At 42.3% G+C, this 27,156-nt stretch overlaps 1 protein-coding gene across 1 annotated transcript in view; it reads right to left on the bottom strand.

Moving 5' to 3' along the window:
• CD109 (CD109 molecule) overlaps window positions 1-27,156 on the bottom strand; it is a 120,510-nt gene that overhangs the window by 66,902 nt on the left and 26,452 nt on the right. The window contains exons 5-10 of the mRNA XM_007458403.1: window positions 22,634-22,759; window positions 8,461-8,500; window positions 5,883-5,967; window positions 2,626-2,722; window positions 2,212-2,353; window positions 1,405-1,514 (exon numbers count right to left, since the gene is read on the bottom strand). Of these exons, the coding sequence (XP_007458465.1) occupies window positions 1,405-1,514; window positions 2,212-2,353; window positions 2,626-2,722; window positions 5,883-5,967; window positions 8,461-8,500; window positions 22,634-22,759 (600 nt within the window). The remainder of the gene's footprint in view (window positions 1-1,404; window positions 1,515-2,211; window positions 2,354-2,625; window positions 2,723-5,882; window positions 5,968-8,460; window positions 8,501-22,633; window positions 22,760-27,156) is intronic.

Here is a 27,156-nt window from a genome sequence, read left to right as displayed (position 1 = left end):
CGGAGGACCCTCCGCAATCCCCAAGCTTCGCCTCCTGCTTCCTCTCTGACCTCTCCTGGACACGAGCTCTCTGCTGTCACTGCCCCGGTCCAGTCACTGTCACCTGAAGGCACCCTGGCTTGCCAACCAAAGCTCTCGCCTTGTGTAGACGTCTCAGCTCATCTCATTCCCCACCCACACATCCAAACACTGAAAATGCTGCAGATCTTGTAACAAATAGCCTAAATCTTCTGCTTCTCCATAAAGCATCCCTGGGTGACCCCCATCCCTGTCCTACAGCCAGTTCCTCCTCCTAGAACTCTCTTTGTTTCCCTCTATTCATTTGCAAGTTACCATTTGCAGATTCCTGGGGGTTTTCTTAACTACCTTTTCAAACTGTCTAAATGATAAGATTATTAAAATCAGAAGCTATCTAAAACTTTTTTTTCTCACTAGATCACTGGTTTATTATAAAAAGATATTGAGCGAGATGGAAGGGATGTTTAGGGCGAGGTACCAGGACAGGACCCTCTCTGAGCGCATCCCTGCCCCCCAAATCTCCACATAGCCACCAACCTAGAAACTCTAAAACTTCTCTTGATCTATTCAACGAAAAGTGACCCTCCTTTCTTTAAAGCAGGGGCCAGAAGACTATGACAGGCAGGGAGGCCAAATCCAGTCTCTTTGGAAGGAAGATTTTATTGGAACGTGACCACCCTCGCTTGGTTACCAAGGGGCTGTGGCCGCTTTCATGCTACAATGTCAGAGTCACACAGTTGTGACTGAGACCATATGGCCCTCAAAGCTAAAGGTATATACTATCTAGCCCTTTGCAGACAAAGTTTGCCAACACCTGTTTTAAATCCCTACAGAAATGTGTTCATGACACTGATTTATCCTGCCTTGAATTACAGTTACGTGTATATTTTCTTGTCACCATCACAAACACTGTGACTCCAGGGCAGAGACTGGGTCCTTCTTAGATCTGTAAGCCCCATTTATTGACTCAGTCAATAAATGTTATTCAGTATTCTCTCAAAAAATTGAGTAGATTAGTTGATACTTTTTAATGCTACATCTTTGCTAGGACTAAAATCAGTCATTATAAAAATCAAATTGAAATTTTTTGACTACCATCTAATTCCTTCAATTAATTTATAAAAACTTCAATGTTGCAATTCAAATCTAACTTGAATTACTTATTAAATATATCGTGAGGAAAAATTTTTTGGAAACTACTTTTTTAAATAAATTAGATAAAGGTCCTTGGGAAACAATTCTGTGTGCCTCATATATCTAAAGAGGAAAAGTAATCTACTGACCTTGGGCTTAAATTTTTTGAAAAGCATTGAAAGTACTATTTCCCATTCTGTTTCACTAAATTGAACTTACTGCTTTAGACAATTAATAAATATGCCAACTTACAGTGGCTGTGAAGTTGAGAGATGGCTTTAAGACAGTCGCATAATCAAAAAATTCAATGATGTAATCGTGTTGCTTGAAAAATACATTGGCGCTTGCATTTCTTGAGATACCTGTTTTGGAAATTGCACCATTTAGAAAGTAAAAGTAATATATTACCAACAGCTTCTATCCACCAAAACTCTCCATCTGAGCTACTTCCCAAAGGGGTTAGGATATCAGGACACAGAAGCCTCTTTGGCTTGGCCACAAAGAGGACCATACATGTCCTCTGTGGATCCCTTCTGAGCACCATTAGCGTCCCCCAATCAATGACATGTGCACCAGAGATCAGGCCACTGACAGGATAATCTTTTTGCACTTTTGGGGATTGGTAAAAGCCATTAAACAATAGCAACTAAAAGATCCAAGTAATTAACCTTTATTTTATTATTAAAAGAGAAAACTGTCTAGGAGCAGGTGAGATTTCAGAAGATGTTATTTAAAAAAAAAAAAAAAAAAAAAAAGGAGGATGGTTAGTCAACTGAAAAGGTAGCCCTTCCATGTAGTTTTCAGTTTGAAAAAAAAAAAAAACAGAGATGGAAAAGATTATAAATACCTATCACAGGTGGTTGAAGTACATCCTTTCAAAGAAAATGTTTCCCCTTCATTATGAAAACATTCTTCAAGTTAGACTAATAGTCATGACAATCTCAGCATTAACTAGCATCCTTAGGCAACAGTGCCCTCAAATGAACGTACCAATTATAATAAGAGATGACAGAGCAGCACAACAGAAATAGCTTTACCTTCACTTCAAAGTCTACAAACCTGTAAGTGATTCTGTCACTGTGGCTAAAATTTCTACCGGCCCAGGAGAAGACAGATTCATGTGTTCAGAAAGGCCATCCGAAAAATCCATTACCTTTTTCATCTCTTCATCGTTAAAAGAGAAGTTTGCAGATCCATTTATCTGTTTTGTTAAAAATTTTTCAATGTCATTCTTCACTTTAGCACTTCAAATTTTAGAAATAAAACCCAAACTAGGTCACAACAATACAATGGTTCTGTTTCCACTTCAATCATTTTTTTTAAAAAGGGTAAATTCTCATTTGTTCAATGATAGAAAGCTCTTGATTTTCTTATGCTCAACTTTTGGTTAATTCAGTATAAAATCTTATTTCTAGAGAAAGTACACTTACAGTTTTTCCCCATTCCAAGTTATAAGATATCTGCAAAAGTTACCTTAAATGTTTTTGTAATATTTTTCTTCACACCCCAAAAGGATAAAGGTAAAAATGTAAGTGTTAGGTCTCCTTTCACTGGCTTCCCATATGTATACCTGAAAAATAATACACGAGGCCTAACTTAAAAGAATTATATTAAAAACATACTCTTACTACAAATTTCTGAAACTAAAACATAGTTAGGAATGTGCCTAATAAATGGTGATCCTTGATATTAAGTCTCCAAAATGAGAAGACTTTTAACTACAGTACCTCAAAAACAGTTCATAATACACACTTTACCCAGCCTCTGGAGACTCCAGAGAAAATCTGATCATAATTGGAAGTGACAGTTTCCCGTCAAAAGATTTTTAAAAGATTATGAAAATCTTTTATTCTTAGACATCTGGACTGGCCCATTAACCGCATGCCCAGGAGACTTTGTAGCTTTTGAATATTTTAAAATGTTAGTTGAAATTGCATTCGCCGTGGCCCATTGCTGCACGTTCCAATACTAACCATTAGGGTTCATTAGACCAAACATGCCAGGGCACCAAATGTGCTCATGGCTATTAAAAATTCGCTTTTTGAAAGAAAATTTAAAATAAGAGTAATTTGCTTATCCATAGCACCGAAATTCTATTCCTGAATCAAATCTCTCTCTGCGGACTTGCATTCTATGTATTAATTGTATCCCCTCTCATGATGGGATAGTCTCTTCGTGTAAAGGAGAGACAATCTTCGGTAAACCATTTTACTGCCAGAAAGCCTTTTTTAAATGCGTTTCCTGGGTCCCTTCCATCTCTATTGTGAAATGCTCAAGCAAACATGGAAGTTAATTTTGCTTTGTGCTCTATAAATCTGACAGTAAACTCCTCCTTCCATTGAATCCCTCAGCTGAACACAAAAAACAGCCCCTCGTCTGGATCAACTCAACTCAAAAACCAATGATAAAATACAGCATATTCCAAATTAAAGAGAATAAAACAGTCCATCTTCAAATGCACCACCCTCCCAAACAAAAATAGTAAAGTTAGTGGAAACCCCCGGTTAGCAACGTCAGCATCAAATTCATTCAATCAAAAGAGTCCTCAAAACCTAACACTGGGGCTTCCCTGGTGGCGCAGTGGTTGAGAGTCCACCTGCCGATGCAGGGGACACGGGTTCGTGCCCCGGTCCGGGAGGATCCTGCATGCCGCGGAGTGGGTGGGCCCGTGAGCCATGGCCGTTGAGCCTGCGCGTCCGGAGCCTGTGCTCCACAACGGGAGAGGCCACGACAGTGAGAGGCCCGCATACCACACACAAAAAAAGAAAAAACCTAACACTGCTTGTATCTTGCTAAAGATTAAATAAATGCATAACTAGAACACCAGAACATCATATTTTAAAATTTACATCACCCGATAGCACAGGGAGCTTGAGAATTCAAACATTATTTAAAGTATTCTCAGACACAAATATTTTTAATTTTGATTTAAAAGTGAAGTGGACTTAGCTTTGCAAGCCCCAAGCTGATTTATTTATAATAATCATGAAGCAAGGATACTGACAGTTATTGTCCTAAATAGAATCTGGAAGCTTCTGTGATAAACTAATCATTCGGAAAATAATAGCTCAACAACTTTTTCAAAAGCAAATCAAAGATATTCTATGATTGTATCGTTAACAAAACAAGGATTTTTTTTTTTCAGAAAACCACAGCACAATAGGTTTACAAAATGATACCTAAAAAAAGTGAACCTATCATTATAATTCATGTTTCTCCCCACCATTTTATTCCATGTCATTTCCAGGATGCAGATCTCTCAATTCATCAAATAGTAACTACATTTTAATAAGCCTTAGATTATAAAAATAATATTTTAAAAATTCTACTGTCCACAAAAGTTATGATGTATGCCATGTTATTTTCTTTACATTCCTCTAAAACCTATTATGATGAGGGGAAAGAATCTACTATTTATTTTAATGAGGTGGGAATAGTGAGCAGATGTTCACATCAAAGCTAATAAACAAATGCAGATTTTTATTCATCTCAGTTAAAGATTTCAGGGCTTCCCTGGTGGCGCAGTGGTTGAGTCTGCCTGCCGATGCAGGGGACGCGGGTTCGTGCCCCGGCCCGGGAAGATCCCACATGCCGCGGAGCGGCTGGGCCCGTGAGCCATGGCCACTGAGCCTGCGCGTCCGGAGCCTGTGCTCCGCAACGGGAGAGGCCACGACAGTGAGAGGCGCGCGTACCGCAAAAAATAAAAAATAATTATAAATTTTAAAAAATAAATGCTATAAAGCACACCCATCCTGGGGAGGGAAAGGCAAGCACCTCTCCATCAGGGCTGCGGAGGTCACGGGGAGTGTGCTGAGGTTTACTGGGGCCCACAGCAAGACCGTCTCTGGTTGGAAGAGGTGCAAGTGACACCAAGGAGGGACAGCTGAGCAGGGAAAGGGCACCGCGATGCTCCACCAGGTCCTGGCCCCTTAGAGGATTAGGTCGGCACCCAGCCCACAGGCTGCTCTCCTGAGGAGGCCTAGTCACCCAGGCCAACTCCAACCCACTGACAGGTCCCGGCCAAGGAGGGACGTGCGTCACAGGTGTCACCGCATCCAAGTCCTCGCAAACCCCAGGGGATGGGGACGGACAAAAAATTTTTTTTTTAATTTAAAATGCTACAAGAAATCGGTCCTGGAATTACTTGAGGGCAATCCCAGCCTATACGTTTGAGAGCCAGTGATCTGGAACTCTGAAGACGCTTTTTGCCTCAGCAAAACAAAATGCTGTGATGTTCGAGCCATTGGATCAAAGTCATGAAAGCCACTAGACAGCAGTTACATGGGGCGGGGCTGGAAGTCCCTGTGTCCAAGTGCTGAAATGGATGATGAATGTGGATCACTGACTCATCTGTGAATTGCAATAAGGCAACCAAAGCCCTCCCCCGAGTCTCAACCTCCATTATAGACAGCTGAATGAGGACTAAATAAAGATAAAGCTTTTTTTCAATCTGGCACAATCTGTCAGGTAAATCCCTTGACTAGTGTTAGAAAGACAGTAGCCTATTGGGGAATATTTTAGGACTGGATCAGCTTGGAAGCAGAGACATGGGTGCAAAGACCTGTGCAGATATGTTCTGTGCTTAATTATTTACTATAAACATTTGTTTCCTGCCCATTGGGGTATTTTAATAAGCAACATATTGTGCTAATGTTCTGGAGTATATAATGAGCTCTTTGTCATACAGTTTCAGAACAGTTTATAGTCACAGAAAGCAATATGATACTTACTTTGCTGTGACGGTACCATTTAAACTCACAGAATTTAAAGAACAGTATAATGGTGTCTGTAAAGTGACTTCAAATTTTGGTAATACTGGAAAAGAAAAGCAAGGATATTTTAAACAATCCATTTACCTCTCATTTTACAACTTAACAAACTAGAGAACAGAACTGCTCGAAAGGAGTTGATACATAGTACTATTTGAACTTAGATTCACTAGGCTCCAAATACACATTAACACATAGACTCAAAATCAGAAACCCTACAAGGCTGGTAACTAGACAGTGATGGGGATGGGGGAGTTGCTATGGACACTCGGGTCTGTGAAGCCTCCCACCGGTAGAATCTAAATTGTATCTAGAACCCTAGATGCAAAGCCATCTGAGTGCTAGAAGGCCAGGGTTTTCACTCACCTGTCACCCACCAGTGTGCACTTACTGCTTGTTAAAACACTTCCATATCACTTGGTAAATAGCTACTTCTGAGCAGCCCCTTCCCTAGGACTTCTTTCCAATTTGGTTACTAAAAGCACATCCTGAGACCCTAAGACTCTCCTTTTTCTTCAGGGTGACACACATGCAGTCACAGAGAATCCACGTCCTTTGAGACCATCAAAGGTAAATGTTGTGACAGTCTAACGCGATGGATTACTACGAAGTTGTGTCCTAGGATTTCTAGTTAATAACTAGGATATGGCTACAAAGTAATGATGCTTTTCTTGGGCAACAGGTACTGGTTCCTGAAGGTAACCCTAAAATTAGAAACCCCGACTTTGGTTGGCTTTATATAATTAGGCTATGAAATATTTTATAAATAGTAATATTATTTAATATAAAGCACCTCACTGGAGTAAAAAAAATTTCATTTCCTTCCAATCTATAGAAATATTCCTCTTCTCTAACTTCACTGACCAATGAAATAGATCCATCTCATAACAAGGCATCTCACCACTCAATTAATGCAAGAGAAGAATCAGGACGACCAATAAGTCAGCAGAACAGGACAGACCTCCAGCTCCAGGCTAAAGACCCTTGGAGTACCAAGATGCTCTGAGGCCCGAGACCACTCCAGGACTCTGACCCTCCTCCAAGGTCCTGGCCACTCAGAGGTGGAATTTTCTTAGCCCAAGGAAATTAAAATGTCCCCTCCTCAAACATCACAGGTTGGCAATCAATTGCCCCTCCACTACATACCCCCTTCAACAACATACAGCCACCCAGCACCGCCTCTATGTGAAATAAAAACAGCCTTTAAAAGCCTCAGCCACCTCTGATTTATTCCTCTAGATCGGGGCTGTCCAAAAGAAACAAAATGTGCACCACATGGTGTAGTTTTAAATTTCTAGTAGCCACATTTAAAAAGGAAAAAGAAGCAGGTGAAATTAATTTTTGTAATATTTTACCTAAAGCCATATATCCAAAATATTATCATTTCAACATGGAATCAATATAAATAATTATTATTAATGAGCTATTTTTCTTTCTTTTTTTATACCGTCTTCAAAATTTGGCATTCTACCTGCTTAGAGCACACCTCCATTTAGACCAGCCACAGTTCAAGTGTTCAGCAGCCAACGTGGTGAGTGACCCCTGAACCGGACAGCACAGTTCCAGATGGGGGGGTCAGTAAACAATGACCAGCATGCGCTAAGAATGGGTTTTGCATTTCCAATTGGTTGGAAACAATCAAAAGAAGACTATTTCACGACATGGGAAAATTCTATGAAATCCAAATTTCCACGTCCATAAATAAAACTGCATTGGATCACAACCACTTTCACTTACATATTGTCTATGGCTGCTTCGTGCTACAACAGCAAAGTTGAGTAGTTAAGACAGAGCCGTGTGGCCCACAGAGCATAAAGTTTTACTATCTGGCAATTAACAGGAAAAAGCTTTGCTGCTCCCTGTCCTAGGTGATCATGACGCTGAGCTGTGACAGTGCTGTATGAGATTCATGGACCAGAGCCAAAAAGGTGCAAGCAAACGACTTTCCAGAATTTCTATTGCCTGAATGAGACACAATCTCAAAAAGTAACACAACTCAGATGAAAACGCTTGTGTGCAACCTCAAAACAGCTGTTCAAAGTACAACTAATTGTGGGGTCCTATGCCTTCACTCTCCGATTTCCTTCCTCTCCATCCACCAACAAAACACTTGGGTCGCACATTGCTTACATCTACGTGTTTCCAAATGCGATATTACAAATGTGGCACCTGCAGGATTTACCCAAGTTAAACCCTGTCTTCACCAGTGTTGACCAAGTGAAAGATATGGGAAATGACTGTGGTTATGCTTTAAAAAACAACACCGTACAAAATTTTAAATATGTTATGATCACAACAAAGTAGAAAAACAGAATAACTATACATACAAAGAGCAGGATAATGGAACTACAGCCAATCTTATTCCTACTTTACTCTTTATAAAGAAAAAATGTTCAGACCTATAGGAAATACTAGGATTTTACCTGGTAAAAATCCATTGGGATTTTTACTTTAAATAATACATCTCTTAGAAATTTCTCTTATCTCTCTGGAAAGTAACAAATGTGTTTTCCATCAAAATAAGTTGAAGAACTCTTACCATATTCTGAAACCTGAAATGACTGATAATATGTCTGGTCCTATTGGGAAGAAAAAAAAAAAGACAAGAAAATATATGAGCTCTTATTTAATTACTTTGCTTGCTTACTTACCTCACAAAAACATTTAGAAAACATTTTTAATTACATTTATAATTATTTAACGAACAAAACCATTTATTTTAACTTTGTAGAAGTTTATTTTCAGTTATCTGCCACATGCAGTCTGTGAATTTCATGAGTTTTTCTTAACAATCCACTAACATAAACAGGTGACCTGTCTCTTTAATTCACTGCAGGTCACCGAAACAAACCGCTTAACCTGACTTCCCTCATTTGTGAAATGAGAACAAGACTAAATTAGATAATTTAGGAATTTATCAAGCAAGGATAACACATGTCAAACTAACAGGAAATGACTTCAAATTCGGTTTCTCTATCCCTATCAAAGCAAACCAATGAAGAATATATAAAATAGTCAAGAATGCAAAATCATCACGGATCAACACCCTTTATCTTCCCAATTCCTTGAAGTATTTTCTACTGTAACCCTTAAATCAGTACACTCTACCCAATTTTTTTTTTTTCTTTTTTTTTGCGGTACGCGGGCCTCTCACTGTCGTGGCCCCTCCCGTTGCGGAGCACAGGCTCCGGACGCGCAGGCTCAGCGGCCATGGCTCACGGGCCCAGCCGCTCCGTGGCACGTGGGATCCTCCCGGACCGGGGCACAAACCCGCGTCCCCTGCATCGGTAGGCGGACTCTCAACCACGGCGCCACCAGGGAAGCCCACTCTACCCTATTTTAACAGATACTGTTAATTATTTCCTTTTCCAGCATCAACAAGAAAACGTGTGGCCTAGAATATCTTTTTTTCCAGCTCCTCATATTTCTATTTCTCTGTTCCTAATCATAGGTAACACATTAAATAGAACCACTTCAAGATAGCTAAGAAATTCCACCAATGAAATGTGTATTCCAATTCTGATTCCCTAAGTTTATCAAAGCAAATACACAGCTGCAGCTACAAGATATTGGCTTTTTTTAAAGTCATATTTGTTTAACCTAAAGTAACTGTATATCACCTAAACTAACATGATAGTATAAATCAACTATACCTCAATAAAAAATAAATAAAATTTTAGTAAACAAATAAACTGTACACCAGCAAACTATTTTGTAATCCTAAAAGAAGGATACAGTTCATTTCAAAGTATAAGACAAATATAACTACTTATATGCCGACAAAATAATTGTCTAAAACTTGGCTTCAGTGTTGTCATTTAAAGTAGATCCCAAAGAACTTGTGTTGATCAGTCTTTAAGAATCTCCACATTTGTCACTTCTATCTTAAAGTGTTTTCATGTCATATAAAGGAATGTTATAAGTTACATGTCTTTGATTCATTTATAAGTTCTGATTTGTCACCCTCGAAAATCAAGTCAAGAAGGCAATCTACCTTTAATACCTGTTTTACTGATAACATAAGAATTCTAGTCATGGGACTTCCCTGGTGGTCCAGTGGTTAAGAATCCGCCTTCCAATGCAGGGGACGCAGGTTCAATCCCTGCTCGGGGAGCTAAGATCCCACATGCCACAGGGCAAGTAAGCCCATGCACACAACTACTGAGCCTGCGTGCTCTGGAGCCCGCGCATGACAACAAAACGATGCCGCAACTAAGACCCGACACAACCCAATAAATAAATAAATAAAAATAAAATAAATATTAAAAAAAAGAATTCTAGTCTTTAAATTACTTTTTGCTTTACAGCTGAGGTAAAGCACAGGTAAGGCTGTGGAATAAGCAATTTAACAACGATGATGTCTGTTCCTCAAGTTAAGTTCATATAGCAAACACCAAGTGAGTACTACATGTAAAACACCACCTGAGGCTCTGTAAAGGTTAATTACAGGCCTCAGCATCAGAAGTTCAGTCTAGAGAGGGAGCAGACACAGTCCAGTGCAATACTGCACGGCTGACAGTGCCCTGGAGTTTCATGCACTGTGCCGCTTCTCTCACTCTCCCCTATACTTGACTTACACACACTTCCACCTCTGCCCATCTTCCAAGACTTGGCTCAAATATTACTGCTTCTCTGGATCCCCAATCTAAAAGTAATCTCTATGCCTCCATGCACTTTAGTCCTCCTTTCTTTGTCACTTTTCACCCTGTATCCTGAATATTTAGGTACATGGCTTATCTTGCTGCAAGTTCTTGGAGAGCCAGGTCCATGTTACACCGTTGTTTTTATCCTTCATAGTTTATCCCTTGAGTTGCCAACCTAACAGACCGCCTGATACCAAAAAAGTTCTCAAATGACATGTATTAGACTGAATAAAAAGTGCTAGCTTTGACAAATGTGGAAAATCAACTAATTTGTTTGGGCCTCCTTTCAACAGCCTTGAAACCAACTTTTTGGCAATTATTTACCAAACAAGCAGTTACATTAGTTTACATTTGAAATAAATTCTCCCTTCCTGCCTCCTACATTACCAGTCATCCCTGACAATTCCTGGATTTTCCATCTCTCTGATTAGTCTCCTGCCCTTCATTCAGTCTGTAAACACTGTCACATCTTCTGTTCTCCTGGTACTCTTATCTTTCTGACTTGTTGCGTTAACGGTCCTTTCTTTTCTGATCTTGAAATGTCGGCCCTTCGCATCCTGAGCCCAATGCTCTTGATAAGTGAGCTCATCAACTCTCATGGTGTTAACTGTCATCTCCACGCTAAACACTCCTAAACCTTTATCTCTGGCCATCCCTCAAGCTGGAGATTCAGACTCAAATCCACCTTCGGGACACCTCCACCTGAATGTTCTAGAGAACATCCTGGACTCCTTTATCTGGGTTCAGCCTCCACCAGGGACCTTTTCTTGATCGCCTCTCCCCGTGCTGGGTTAGAGCCCCTTCTCTCCCATAATACCCTGTGTATAACTCTATCACTTTACTTAACACAGTATACTATAATTATCTGCTTTCTGCCCATCACCGGAAACAGACTGTGAAGTCACTGGGGGCACAGCACCTAATTCAGCATGCTTTCAAGGTTTGTTGAATGAATGTATGTATTAATGAATAAACGCATTGAATTTTGTCCCCAGGCTGGTTCTGATACCGGAGTCTCATCACATTAGCCTCAGTTATTGTACAGCATCTCCTGCAAGAAATTGAAATAACATTCAGACTACCCTGAGGAGGCACAGCCATTTGTCAAGTGACCCATGGTTTAAGTTAATTAAGTAAGGAGGCCATTGGGCTGATGGGGCTCTCATGCCGTGGGTGCCCTACGTAAACAAACCAGGATCTAAGCCTGTGAATGCCTCACGGTTATGAAATCAAAATGCTAAGGACAACCAATCAGAAACAGTCACCTAGGCTTTAAGCTACAGTCAATCTATGACTTCCTTTCTTTGCTTCCACCTTTTCTCTATAAAGTCTCTCCACCTCTTGTCTGAGGGGACTCTCCAACCACTTCCAGTTTGGCACTGCCAATTCCAATCGATTTCTGCTCAAATAAACTCAAGTTTTTTAATATGCTTCAGTTTATCTTTTGAGATTTTGAGATTTCCAGCGTGGTGTTTGGGAGACTGTAAGGTTTTCGAGAAAGCAGGAGAAAGGAGAAGCCCGTGAAGAGATCAATGTTTTGGTCTTAGATATGAAGAATTATATCTTTTCTGTAAAAGAAAAGGATAAGCATGAGATGGGTGCAGACAAGGTAGATATGTAAATGTGGCAGAGAAATTTAAAGAAATTCCTATCTGATGACATGTGTTTTCTTTACAAAGTAGAAAGGGAGATTATCTACTGAGAGTGAGGATGGAGAAACCAGAATCTCCCCAGAAGACAACATTTTCCTGAATCCCTTCCCTCATGAGAAAGAATCACAAATATTCTGGTACCCATCAAGACTGGAACTAAACATCCGAAGAACTGATGTTGTGCTATACCCGATAATTACTCATAGTGATAGGACTTGGGAAGAATGGATCTAACCAACAACCAAGACACAGACTATATTGTCTGTGACACAGGGCTCCAGGTGGAAGGATCCTGGTGCAGGCATCCTATGCTACAAGCACATTCACACCCTAAGAAGTTTCACCATTTGCAGCACCAAATACATTATGCTGTACAAGGGACAAACTGGTTTCCTTAGTAGAAAAGTACGAACTAGAATCATGCTCTCTTTAAAAATGAATACAAATCACTCATTTAACCCTCTCTGTTCCTACTGAAAGTGCAAAGAATTGAGGTCTTCAAAGACATGCAACATGACCAGCTTTCTTGGGCACCAAACTCAAGCAAGAGGAAAAAGCAGAAGTGTAGCTACAGCTTTGTACTGAATGGGAAAGGCACCCTTGAGGCAAAGTAATTTCATTTGCTGCTCATTTCTCCTTTTCTTACACCCAGCGCCTCAGTACTCATTTCAGGCTCCACCTTGGTACCCAGTGTGCTGCCGCCAGCAGTTGGAGTCCAGTGAGTTACAGATCTCCTCTATGTCACTGACAAGTAAGCATCATACATCACACATCACATGAGTATCAAGCTGCTGCCTTTGAGGTTGTACAATAATAAGATAAAATAATTGGGTCCACTGCATAAAGGGTATCCAGGACCTCTCTGTACTTTCTGTGAATCTACCTCAAACAAAAAGTTCTTTTAAAAATTAATCTTCTTACAGATTCACAGACATAGAAAGCAAACGTATTGTTACCAAAGGGGAAAATGGGGGGGACAAATTAGGAGTTCATGATTAACAGATAGACACTACTATATATAAAATAGATAAACAACAAGGACCTACCATATAGCACAGGGAAATATATTCAATATTTTGTAATAGCCTATAATGGAAAAGAATCTGCAAAAATGGATATATATGTATACATAACTGAATCATTGTGCTGGCACCTGAAACAAACACAGCATTGTGAATCAACTATACTTCGATTTAAAAAAAGAGATCCAACTCTAAAAAACAAATTAAAGTCATAGAACTAAAAAAAAAAAAATTAATCTTATGGCTCATAATACCAAGATTATACAGTCTGCTAGGTGACAGCAAGCTAATCCTTAGTAAATACACTAATGGATACTACATAGTTCCCTACCAGGCAACGCATATGCTGTAACATGAGTCTCCTAGGCTCAAACCCTCAATTCAAAGTCCTGGTTGTTGTGTTCAGAATCTGAGACATTTTGAAAACAATGCAGTGTATGAGGGAGTGACACGTGTGGCACCCGAAAATCATGTGACAGAGGTGGGCACCCTCCCCACCAATGCATCCAGACAGCCCTGTTGACATCTATGTTCAACCAAAAACGTGACTGTCTTAAAACAGCAATTGCAGCACATATTAAATAATTTAATGTTATAGAGCTGAAAAGTATCAGGAAATCTAGCTTCTAGCCCTGACCCTACCATAACACCACCTGAGCCCAAGCAGGTCACTAAGATTCTTCCTCCATCAAAGGAGGAGATGACTGTGGGTTACCTCTAAGATCCTCTCCAGCACCAAAACCCTGTGAGACGTGCTGATGGACTTCTCAGACTCCCCATTTCACTGATGATCAGGACACGCTAAAATCCGATCCCAAAGTTTTCTGACTGAAGAGAGGGGTCGGTAAGGGACATGTGAAAGGAAGGGCATCCCTAGGGTAGCTTCTGGAGAGAAAGAACAAGACAAGGAACTCCTGACATATATTAGCTTGGAGCCAGAATTTAATTAAATGCGCACCCCCAGGGACTGACAATTAGCAGATCAAACGACCTAATAAAGTCACAGGAATAATACGGCACAAAACTTGTGCGTGCATCTTGAATTTCACAGAAGACGAGGATATTCAGTTCTTGACTGAAATCCTTTTTAATCTTCAAAGTCAGAAAGTCCAGAATATTAATCCAAAAGGCCTGTTTCCTACTGGCTCACAGGTGCACCAAGTACACAACTATATATTGCACGTAACCTCAGAATGAAGATATATGAACATATCTCTACTAAGTTGTAGTCTCATATAGAAGACTGGGACTATAGGTCATAGAGCATCACAAAGGATAATGACCAGTAGCAACAGTCTAGGAGAAACCGTTCAATCACTCCATTCACTCATTCTTTCATCACATAAGCATAACTGAGTTCCTAAAACAGGACAGAATAAATGTGGAAATTAATCACACAGAACTCTTGTCTTACGGATGCAACCCAAGTGCCCATTACAGACGACTGGCTTAAGAAGATCTGATACGTGTGTGTGTGTGTGTGTGTGTGTGTGTAATGGAATACTACTTAGCTGTAAAAAAGAATGAAATTTTGCCATTTTCAGTAAGCGTGGATGGACCTAGAGAATATTATGCTTAGTGAACTAGGCCAGAGAAAGATAAATACTATGATATCACTCGTATGTGGAATCTGAAAAATAATACAAATGAATCTATATATAAAACAGAAACACACTCACAGACATAGAAAACAAAACTTATGGCTACCAAGGGGGAAAGGTGGAGGGGGGAGGGATAAATTAGGAGTATGGGATTAAAAGACACAAACTACTATACACAAAATAGACAAGCAACAAGGATTTACCGTATATCACAGGAAATTTTACCCAATATCTTGTAATAACTTATAATGGAATATAATCTGAAGAAAAGACAAATCACTATGCTGCACACCTGAAATTAACACAATATTATAAATCAACTATACTTCAATTTAAAGAAAAAGAACTGGAGTCTTCCAGGAACTCACAGTCTAATAAGTAAGGCAGTCATATTCTGTAAAGCTACACTGATCACGGTTTGGCAAGATGAAACAAATTCTGGAAATTGATGGCGGTGATGTTCGTACAACAGTGTGAATGTACTTGATGCTACTGAACTACACACTTAAAAATGGCTGAGACGGTAAATTTCATGTATACCTTAACACACCAAAAAAGGAAAGAAAAGCCTACACGGATCAGTAAGTGCTGCAGAGGTGCTGGGTAGAAGGACCTATGGAAGAACGGAGAACGAAGCGCTAGCCTCCACCAGGTGACACGCTCTAAAAACATCAAAATTCTAAAACTAACTCCTCCTTCCTTTTTTCACTGCACATGCAGGCAAGAACTTACGGTCTTTCCCTCCAAACGCAGCCTTCTTTCAAGCAGAGGCTAGCAAAAGGATTTTGGAAGCCACATCTGCGTTCCAGAGAGGATGCACTGTTTGCTGACCTGTCACAGGTGGCTCCATGCTCTGTTCAGCTGTCATCACCTGCCAGGGGATCACCAGATGCCACTTGTGGAGCGTTCCAAGCTCAAGAACTGTCCAGACGAATGTGTGCTCTTTCGCAAAGGACAATGGCTTCAGAAAAACCCTGACAGCAGAAGCAAACTGACCAGGGAACAGCTGAGCAGAAAGATAGATAAGGAGCATCTGAAAGGCTATAAAAAGCCACGCAGTGCCCCTCTACCTGACGTTCCACGGCAACTAGCTCAGGAGAAAGGAGACGTCATCGTTACAAACAAAGGAACAATTCAGTGCAGACTGCCTCTGAACTACACAACAATTATACACCCACAAACTAGCACACAGGGCTCCAAAAAAAGTGATCTCGGGCCTCTGGGCTATCATGCTTTCTACCTTCTATTTCTCGTCTGCCAGCCTAACACTGGCCTAAGATCAAAACAAGGGCTGAGAAACTGCAGTCAGTTGCAGCCAGAAGAGACTAAGAGGTCGTCTGGTTCAGGGGTTCCTCCGCAGGCTGTGTATCCAAATCTCCAGAAGAGCTGCTGTAAAAATTGAGACCGTGACCCCAAATCTGCTTTAGAAAGTCTAGGCTGCCAGGTGGCCGTGCGGAGCTACTCACCTAGAGGGGTCAAGTAAGTAGCTCCGTCTCACCACCAGGGAGTTCCAAGAACGAATCGGGGCGTGCCTTTTCCACTACCCACCACCGCCTCTCACTGGAAGAGACAGAACCCGAAGATGCCTAGCTGTGGGCACACAGCAGCACTTCTCAGAACGTGGTCCTGAAAACAAATAGGATTTCCTAGAGTGCTAATGTAAAATGCAAACTCCTAGGTCGCTGCCTGCGATACTGACTTGCCGTCTGGGGGCGGGGCGCTGGGCTGCGCAACTTGAACGAGAGCTGCCATCGGCGGGTTCCCAGGCACAAGGGTGCGTAGCAACCACGGCTAAGTCCCAGCAGCGGGAGCTGTACCAGCCACTCTGGGAGGAAAGACACGCTGTCTGCTCCCAAGGAAGGAAGGTGCAGGGCTGAGATATCCAGAAGCAGGGCTCTCTCAGTGCTCTTCCTTCGGGTCCTCAGAGGAATGTGACACCGATGCTTGAGTCGCCCAGAGACCTGAAACTCTGGGCCAGCCGAGGCTGCCCAAGGGAGAGGGCAGTGTGGTAAGATCCCTCCTGCCTCCTGGGAGCCTGGTGCTCAGACACCAGCGCCAGCCTCTCTTTTAAAGAACCTCTAAAACTGCCTTCTAGTAACCTGGAATACAATTTATAATCAACGATGCCAGAAAATTTGCAACTAAATCCGGAATATACATAGAACAGAAGATGAGTCAGCCTTAAAAAGGGAAGGAAATTCTGACACGTGCTATAACCTGGATAAGCCTTGAAGACGTTAAACTAAGTGGAATAAATTCACAAAAAGACATACCCTCTATGAGTCCACTTCTATGAGGTACTTAGAGTAGTCAAAATCATAGAGACAGAAAGTAGAACGATGGGTGCCGGGGACGTGAGGGCAGGGCTGGAAGGAGGGAAATGCGCAGTTATTGCTTCATAGGTACAGAGTTTCCGTTTTGCAAGATGAAAAGAGTTCTGGAGATGGATGGTGCACAACATTGTTGCAAAACATTGTGAATGTATTTAATACCACTGAACTGTATACTTAAAAATAGTTAAGACAGTAAATCTCCTGTTATGTATATTTTACCACAATTTAAAAAAATAGGGAGGAAAAAAAAAACATTTGCAACTATTTGGGAGAACCAAGGATACCAGTCAAGAGATAAGGCAACTAGAGAAATACTACAAAAATCGAAAATACAAGCGATGCCTGACTTTTAAAACAAATCATCTTCCCAAGGTGTATTTGTAAGATGATTATCAACTTAGAGCACATTTCCCCACTTGACCTATAATGTACATGATGTATAACAACTCTGTAAAACACGTGTCTGTGGAGGGGTATTATGGCTAAAATAAACCCCTTCCCTCTGCGGGGAGGGTCTGGTGCTCCAGAAACTTAAGGGAGAACTGATGGAAAAGGGCCTGGAGATGTGGAAGGGACCAAAGTGTGGGAGAGCCGGCAGGGACGGTGATTGTTCCCAAAGCAGCAAAGAATAAGTCCCCATCCGATGCAATCATATAGATTAAGTATATGCATAAGTAGCACACAAAAAAGTCAGAGTTCTTACTAAATTTTACTAACTTTAAGAGGGCTTAAAAATAATAATCATCAAGACTTGCTTTATAATAATGCCACTCTGATTATCTGCATGTCACTACAAATCAAAGCTCTGGTAAGTCCTATATACATTGTCCTTCAGTAGTAATACTAAAATCAGGCCATATTTTTTCTAGAGACAAAATGGGATTTCAAAACAGTCTCCTGAAAATAATTATTTTCCCCTCCCTAAAATTTATACCAAGCATGGTCACTGCCTTGGGAAAATAAAAATATGGTCTATAATGGTGGACTGTTTAAATGATAAATATATTTCCTCCATAATAATTATTCACAGCTAAAAGGAAAAGAGTTTAATAATAAGCAATATAGAGTCCTTGAATGCTGTGCTGGAGTCAAGGAAAGATAAACCAGAGACCAAGGCTGGATCCAGTTTGCTTGTCATAACATTTCTTTGACTATACTGACCTCTGGTGGCCATTGGAGGAGTTTTTTTTTTTTTTTTTTTTTTTTTTTTTTTAAATAACGGGGCTTATTTTCCCTTAGTTGTGTGCCTTAACATTGTATCACCTAGGGGGGCTCCTTCTACAATGTATATGTATATTAAATCATCACATTGTATACTTTAAATATCTTACAATTTTATTTGTCAATTATATCTCAATAACGCTGGAAGGAAAAAACATGATATCACCACTAATAAGTTCCTGATCAATATGCCTGTCTTCAAAAAGATAAAGATGTTTATAGAATGTGGAAAAGGGGACATTATATTTAGTTCAAGACCAGTGACTATGGTATAGCTTTCACGCATTCATTTAACAAGTACTGACTTCTACCTTGTGCAAAGAACTGCGCTAAGTCTCCAAGACACAGGGGAACAAAACTCTGGCTACAGACCTCAAACAGACTCTGCGTATCAGGTCCTGCCAATCAAGTGACAGGAATGGACCAAGAGAAGCACAGTGTGCTACGCAAACGTCCAGAGGCGCTAGGCCATCAAAGATAATGCCTGAGAACAAAAGCAAGGAGCTAGAAAAACAGCAGAAAAACAGGGCTCCAGGCAGAGGGAGCAGCCTGCGTGGAAGGCTCTGGGACAGGACGGACTGGCGAGTTTAAGAAACTTAAGGAACAATACATCTAAAGCATAGAGTTCAAGGGTAAGGGTGGCCCTTAACAAGGCCAAAGAGGTGGGCAACGACCAGATTTTGTGAATGTTTTTTTAATTTTTCAAGCACTTGAATTTCCTTAAGAGCATTTATCTTTTTTTCCTATTAAAGCAATAGGACAGGTCAAGTCCACAAACTACTACATGAGAAATCCGGTAATTCTTTCACCCTGCAGTCTCACATCTCCCAACCTTTCTCCACTACTCTAGTCTCCTCTCTCCCCTGGTACATATTCTGTGTACCAGTCACTGAACAAAGGAATCCCAGAGAGGCTGCTACCCCCAAGGCTGAGACCTGGTCACTGTGCAGAGGTGGCCTCGGAATGGGCCAGCGATGGACATCTGACCCAGTGACCCATCCGCGGGCTGCCAGCCACCCATGCAGAGGCTTGCTTGTAGTACTCTGAGGACACGGTTATTAGGCTAAGCCAATGCGCTCAGTCCAGATCTGGACCAGAGAACACCCTAGAGGCTGGAGAGAAGTGAGGGGAATGGGGCCGACCACAAGGACAGAGGAAGCCGCTGGCTCCAAAGCACAGGCGCTCATGCTGACAACAGACCATCTTTATCCCCAGGCGGCCTGAGTGAGTCTCGCTCCTTGGAGGCACCTGACGGGCCTCACTGACTGAGCGCCTCACAAGTCCTCTGCTATTGCACCACCTTGTGTTCTTCTGTCACCCTTGTGTCACTTAACTTTGTCATAATTGTCATCTCCCCACAATAGTCTTTGAAGACAGAGATCAGATGTTAGGCTTCCTGGTATCCTATCACTGCGCTATAAGCCCTCAACACATATTTGATGGAGGATGGTAGATGGATGGATGGACTGGTGGATGGATGAATGGATAGATGGATGGATGGACAAACAGCTGATTCCTGGGGAAATGATAATGAAACCAAAACGTGGGAACAGAGAATAAAGTCCTAACTCCTTAAAACTCACAACATGCCTCCTAATCTGCAGCTCCCAGCATCCTCGACATGCCCCAAGCCCTCCGTTCCCCAGTGCCCAGACCCCGGGGCTCTCCTTCACCTTTCCTGCCTCGACACAAACCCTCCTCTCTCCTACGTCTCACAAACACCTACTCTGTCCGCCTTTTCTACAGGCTCCAATGTCTGGTCCCCTCGGCGTTCATCACCCCCGCTCTCAGCCCCCATAACTCCTTGTACACTTTCTCACTTCCTCTGAGGCACAAGCTCTCCACGAGCCCAGCGTGATCCTCGTCTTCATGCAGATGCTCAAAAAACATGTGCTAAGGGGACCGAGTTCTGCTTTTAAAATGTGGCCCCCGAAAATGCTAACTAAAGGAAAATTTTTTAAGTTTTAATTTATTAGGGTACTTGGTACTTTTATCTTACCTCAGGCCACCCGCTAATGAATGACTATTCCTTCTAATAAAGTGGCTCTCGAAGGAGGAGGGAGAGGACATTTTTCGAAGGGGACATTTGGTGACATCTGGAGACATCTCTGGTTGTCACGACTTGGAGGGAGGGGACAGCTGCTACTGGCATTTAGTGGGTAAAGGTCAGAGATGCTGCTAAACGTCCCACAGTGCACAGGACAGCCCCGCAACAAAGAATTTGTTACCGTAATGTCAAAAGTGAGAAGCCCTGTTCTAATAGAATTTTTAAAGCTCTCATTTGTGAATGTATATACATTTTAATAAATTCCAAAGAAAAAATTAGAAAATATTCAATGAATCTTCAAACATCACAGAGTGATGCACCAGAGAAAACCCGAGGCAGAGACATGGAGGGCGTTCTAGTGCCCCTGCCCTGTTAGACCTCGGAGCCATGAGAGTTGGCAGCAAATACAGGAAGTAAGCAGGGGAGCTGGGCAGAAGGAAGCACAGGGGAGCAGAAGACTGATGTAGCTGTTAAGGTCACTACAGTTTTGTTTTTGTTTTTGCTTTTGCTTTTAACATCTTTATTGGACTATAATTGCTTTACAATGGTGTGTTAGTTTCTGCTGTATAACACAGTGAATCAGCTATACGTATACATATATCCCCATATCTCTTTCCTCTTGTGTCTCCCTCCCACCCTCCCTATCCCACCCCTCTAGGTGGTCACAAAGCACCAAGCTGATCTCCCTGTGCTATGCGGCTGCTTCCCACTAGCTATCTATTTTACATGTGGTAGTGTATATATGTCCATGCCACTCTGCCACTTTGTCCCAGCTTACCCTTCCCCCTCCCCGTGTCCTCAAGTCCATTCTCTACGTCTGTGTCTTTATTCCTGTCCCCCCCCTAGGTTCATCAGAACCATTTTTTTTTTTTTTAGATTCCATATATATGTGTTAGCATATGGTATTTGTTTTTCTCTTTCTGACTTAACTTCACTCTGTATGACAGACTCTAGGTCCATCCACCTCACTACAAATAACTCACTTTCATTTCTTTTTACGGCTGAGTAATATTCCATTGCATATATGTGCCGCATCTTCTTTATCCATTCATCTGTCAATGGACACTTAGGTTGCTTCCATGTCCTGGCTATTGTAAATAGAGATGCAGTGAACATTGCAGTACATGACTCCTTTTGAATTATGGTTTTCTCAGGATATATGCCCAGTATTGGGATTGCTGGATCATATGGTAATTCTATTTTTAGTTTTTTAAGGAACCTCCATACTGTTCTCCACAGTGCCTGTATCAATTTACATTCCCACCAACAGTGCAAGAGGCTTCCCTTTTCTCCACACCCTCTCCAGCATTTATTGTTTGCAGATTTTTTCATGATGGCCATTCTGACCGGTGTGAGGTGATACCTCATTGTGGTTTTGATTTGCATTTCTCTAATGATTAGTGACGTTGAGCATCCTTTCATGTGTTTGTTGGCTGCATGAGCTGCTTGTATATTTGGGAGATTAATCCTCTGTCCATTGATTCGTTTGCAAATATTTTCTCCCATTCTGAGGGTTGTGTTTTCATCTTGTTTATGGTTTCCTTTGCTGTGCAAAAGCTTTTAAGTGTCATTAGGTCCCATTTGTTTATTTTTGGTTTTATTTCCATTTCTCTAGGAGGTGGGTCAAAAAGGATCTTGCTGTGATTTATGTCATAGTGTTCTGCCTATGTTTTCCTCTAAGAGTTTTATAATGTCTGGCCTTATGAAATTAGAACACTCCCTAACACCATATACAAAAATAAACTCAAAATAGATTAAAGACCTAAAGGTCACTAGAGTTTTTAAAACAAAGATAAAGTAGGTTAGACCAATGTCTCGTCAGAAGTCATTACTCTGAGACATAAGATTTGCCAAATAATAGCTATGTATTCATTACTTAGTTTTAAAATACTCAATGTGTGCAATAACTAAATACAATAAATATTTAATCAGCTTTATACTAAAATGTGAAACCTCTTAACCTTCAAACGTTACATTATATAAAAAGACAACAACGATTAAAACTCTAATACGTTATAACACAGGCTAACCCATTGCTAACGATAGTAAATTAAAAATAAAACCACTTAAATTATCTAGATACTCAGATTAATTTTTTTCTGTTCACTAAATAAATGACTTCAGAGATATTTTCCCCACCGGACCTATTTAAAACATTTTAACATTCCCCCTCCAAAATGTATTTATACTCACATTCACTCGAACTTGGATGGACCAGTCACCAAGTATTGGATGGGAAGATAACTGGAAAGTTTTGGAAACGACTCCAAGATCACTTTGTTCTGACAACCACTGTCGGATCAAATTTGACTTGGGATCCTACAACGAAAGCCATGCACGTTAACGATATAAAACCCCCCGTCTGATGTGGATCCAACCTGGTTACGAATATGGCCCTGCAGTACTCCCAGGCACACGCAAAATGTGGGACAGAGGGAGTTCTTGGGAAATGTCAGCTCTATACTACCAAAGAAGATGAATAAACATTACTTCTTTTCTCATATTCTCCTGAGAGCACGTGTATTCTGCTCCACCTTTTAAATCTTGGCACATACATCCTTCTACATGAAACACTACAACGTGTGCCTCACCAAACCTATGCTAATGCTGGGGGTGTGGCTGAGAGAAAACCCAGCTGTAGGGATAACAGGCCCCTGTATCAAAGGCATTCTGCCTTATCACCGCCACTCACACGTCACTCAGTCACTGAGTCCCCGACAGCACAGGATTATCCTCCCATTACAGCTGAGAAAACGGGCACCCAGAGAGGTTAGGTAAGCCCTCAACCACAAACGGCTGGTCCAATATCACAGCACCAACACATGATGGAACTCAGGATTCAAACCCACGTGTCTTGTGACACAACAGAAGTTGTGTCATGGGGGTGCTTAACCAAGGGGATGCATGAAGAACACCTGAGTCTTCCCAGGCTCTCCCAGAGCACGCTGCCTCCATCCAATCCCATCCCAGCCCTTTCAACTCTGTCCCTCTAACATCTCACGTCCAGCCACCATTTTCTAACTATCGCAACTAACCTCTCTCCTCCAGTTTTGCCCCTCCAATATGTCTTCCCCACTGCCAAACACACACCTGTGGCTGAGGCAAAGTGGCTGAAACACCAGACACTGTTCCTGGCGAATTACAAGCAATGAGTAAACACTCACTATGACCAGTATGTCAGACCACCAGGTGACGATGACTTCTGTTTGCCGACAGAACGAGATCTACACTCCTCTGGGTAGTTTACAAGACTCAGTAAGCTGACCCCATCTACGTTTCTACGCACGTCTTCCTCCAAACATACAGACTTGTTTGCAGCTCGTGCCAAACGCCCATGCACCTAGGCCTCTACCATTGCTGCATAGAAGGCCCTTCCTTCCTTGTCCAGATGGTGAAATAAGCTCCAACTTCCTGCCTTCTACACATGCCTCCAAGAGGCAGGAGTGGCCACTCCCTGGAGAAACCCCAATGCGCCCGGAGTTTACCCCCCTGACATGTACTACTGTTTAAGGTTCTCATTTGTTATCTGGGTTTTTTGGTGTTTTTTGTCAATGTTACTTTTTTTTTTTTTTTTTTGGCGGTACCCGGGCCTCTCACTGCCGTGGCCTCTCCCTCTGCGGAGCACAGGCTCCGGACGCGCAGGCTCAGCGGCCATGGCTCACGGGCCCAGCCGCTCCGCGGCATGTGGGCTCTTCCCGGACCGGGGCACGAACCCGTGTCCCCTGCATCGGCAGGCGGACTCTCAGCCACTGTGCCACCAGGGAAGCCCCATTGTTACTTTTTGGTTTTGGTGTTTCTTTGTTCCCTGGATTATGAACTGTGGGATCAAATTTTTTCCCTGATTCTTTTTTTTTTAAATTTAATTTTATTTATTTATTTATACAGCATGTTCTTATTAGTTATCCATTTTATACATATTAGTGTATATATGTCAATCCCAGTCTCCCAATTCATCCCACCACCATCCCTGATTCCTAATCTCTATCCTCTGACTCAAGGTAGCAGGTTGGCCTGGTTATTAGAAGCCAGAGGAAACCTCCCTCCACAAGCGGGGGGAGACTGTGTAAGTCGGGGTAAGTACAATGCTGAGAACTGAGTAGGAAGTGGTCTAGGAAGGCAGAAACTAATTGTTAAAACCAAAGACCAGGGGGCTACCCTGGTGGCGCAGTCGTTAAGAATCCGCCTGCCAATGCAGGGCACACGGGTTCGATCTCTGGTCCGGGAAGATCCCACATGCCGCAGAGCAACTAAGCCCGTACGCCACAACTACTGAGCCTGTGCTCTAGAGCCCGTGAGCCACAACTACTGAACCTGCAAGCCACAACTACTGAGCCCATGCACCTAGAGCCCGTGCTCCGCAACAAGAGAAGCTACCGCAATGAGAAGCCTGCGCACCGCAACAAAGAGTAGCCCCCGCTCGGCTCAACCAGAGAAAGCCCGCGTGCAGCAACTAAGACCCAGCGCAGCCAAAAATAAATAAATAAATTTTAAGAAAAAACCGAAGACCACAAGCGGGTCAAGAATAAGCAGGTCACCATCCTTGGCAAGCCCTGGGGCAGGCACTGCGGTCAGAGCTGGCTCTCCTGCCTCTGTCAAGACTGGGACGGCTATGGAGCTTAAAGGATCAAAAACAAATGAAGAAATACAAAGAGCTAATAAATATCTGCTGTCTAAGAACTAAGGGAATGCAGATGAAAACAATGAAAGGCCATTTTTCTTCCATCACACTGACAAAAATAAAAAATGATAATAATAATTCCCAGTGTCGCTTAAAATGTAGGGAGAGACATGTACATAGTCCGCCGATGTATTATTTGGGTGAAGGTACACATTTCTCCCACAACCCTACAAACAAAGGAAATCCAAACTGAAGTCTTCAGTGACCTGGAGGATCTGCAGGGCTGGGAGTGAATGAGATAAATCCCTCGTTTCTCAAGCCTGTCTTAGACCTGGGCATATCACCCACAAGGAAGAGACAGAGAATGTAGAAATGCCAGAAGTCCTTACAAAGCACATGAGGATTTGAACAGGTGACGCATGGTGGCATCACAGCAGAGCCCAGCATTTGCATGTGGTCACCTCCTACTGGGATGCACACAGGACAGCCACGTATGATATGAACAGTGCCCCTGTCACAGCCTGAACAGCCACGTGGCTGGAGACACTGGGAAAGTGGCCCCTCGTGCTCTTCGAGTCACCTCTGCACAGCCTGGGCTCTCCATCAGGTGCCTGTGTCAGCCACCTCAAGCAATAAACTCCCTGGCTGGAGAAGGCAAATATTTCTGCCAGTCCCCAGAGTCCTGGATTATGCACAAGGTGTGTGCCTAGCATGTAGAATTAAAGACATCAGATCACTTAAATGAGGTGCCACCACTGCTCCAGGCCAAAGTGTCAGATCACAGTCACAGGGCGGACCCCAAGCTAGCAGCTGTGCCCACAAGATCACTCACCTATCCCAGGAGCAACAACTTCTCAGGAAGGGCATCCAGGGCGGAAAACAGCGTGCCAGCTGCCATCACAGCGTTGGAGACACTTATTTCCGTAGTGTAAGGACAGACTGGCTGCAGAAAGCCAGAATTAGGGGAAGAGGTTTATTCCACCATAAAAAGGTCCCTGAATCCCCTTTGCTTCCTGAGAAGGTCAGTTACTGGGTCAGGGAAAACACCCAATGATCCCAAAAAAACACTGAACATGCCATTCTTGGCTGGGCAAGATGGGCCCCAAAAAGCTGGCCTCCTGTAGTTCCCAGATGCCTTCTCCACACTTGCCTGCAGGTGGTGCTGTGCTAGAGAGTACAATTTTGTCCAAGTCAGGGGCTCTCCTTATACTACAGTCCCACTTTTCTCTGGGAAGTTTTTCTAAGAAACCACCTGTCCCATACTGAAAGATGTCGAAAAAGAACACATCACAGTCTGGTGAACCCTGGCCCAAAGGGCTGTTTTCAGATGGAAGAGTGCAGGGTGTGGGCATTCACATCAATGCTCTGACCCATGAGTACTGTGGTGAGTATGGCACCCACATGTGCATTCACTCACTGGTCCCAAACACAGTGGGTTCCGGGTTGAACTCTCCTGCCCTGGCCAAGGGGACCACCCAGCAGCCAGGCCAGCGGGATCCCTCAGGACCATAAATAGCAAAAGGCAGGGCTCTCTGTGCACTTCTGGGAAAGCCAAATGTGACAGGCCAAGTCCAAAATCGGAGAGAGGAGCCCAAAGAATCCACAAATCACAATCAGCAGGGTTCGTTCTGGGTTAACGCTTACAACAGACAATTTATCCAGGGCTGATTTTTATTTGCCTGAGACAGAAAGAGGCAGATCGACTGTAAACAGCCAGACACAGGCAGACGTTCACTTCTAAATCCTCCATTTACACACCGCATTTAGTAAGTTCTCAGTATTTGTGGATAAATCATGAAGGACAGTATGAATGGCATCCATAAACTGCTCAGAGAGTTACATGAATTTAGAAATGCTATTCACTATGGCGACCTGCTTTATTCCAACACAGCAAAGGCAGATATTCACAGAGCGGCTAACTCTGAAACAATACCAGTTCCATTCAGGAAACATGCCAACCAATGTGATATTTGCTATAAACACATCTTGGCTTAAAGTTATATGTACACATGTTTGTTTGCTTGATTTTTGTTTGTGTGTTTGTTTAGCTCATAACAACAACAACAAAAAAACTAATAGGAAGATACTGAACTAAAAA

This window comes from Lipotes vexillifer, unplaced genomic scaffold, assembly GCF_000442215.2.
Source record: "Lipotes vexillifer unplaced genomic scaffold, Lipotes_vexillifer_v1.1 scaffold2, whole genome shotgun sequence".
Classification (NCBI taxonomy): Eukaryota; Metazoa; Chordata; class Mammalia; order Artiodactyla; family Lipotidae; genus Lipotes; species Lipotes vexillifer.
The sequence above is the reverse complement of the archived record's forward strand: the minus strand, read 5'-3'. Positions and strand labels throughout refer to the sequence as shown.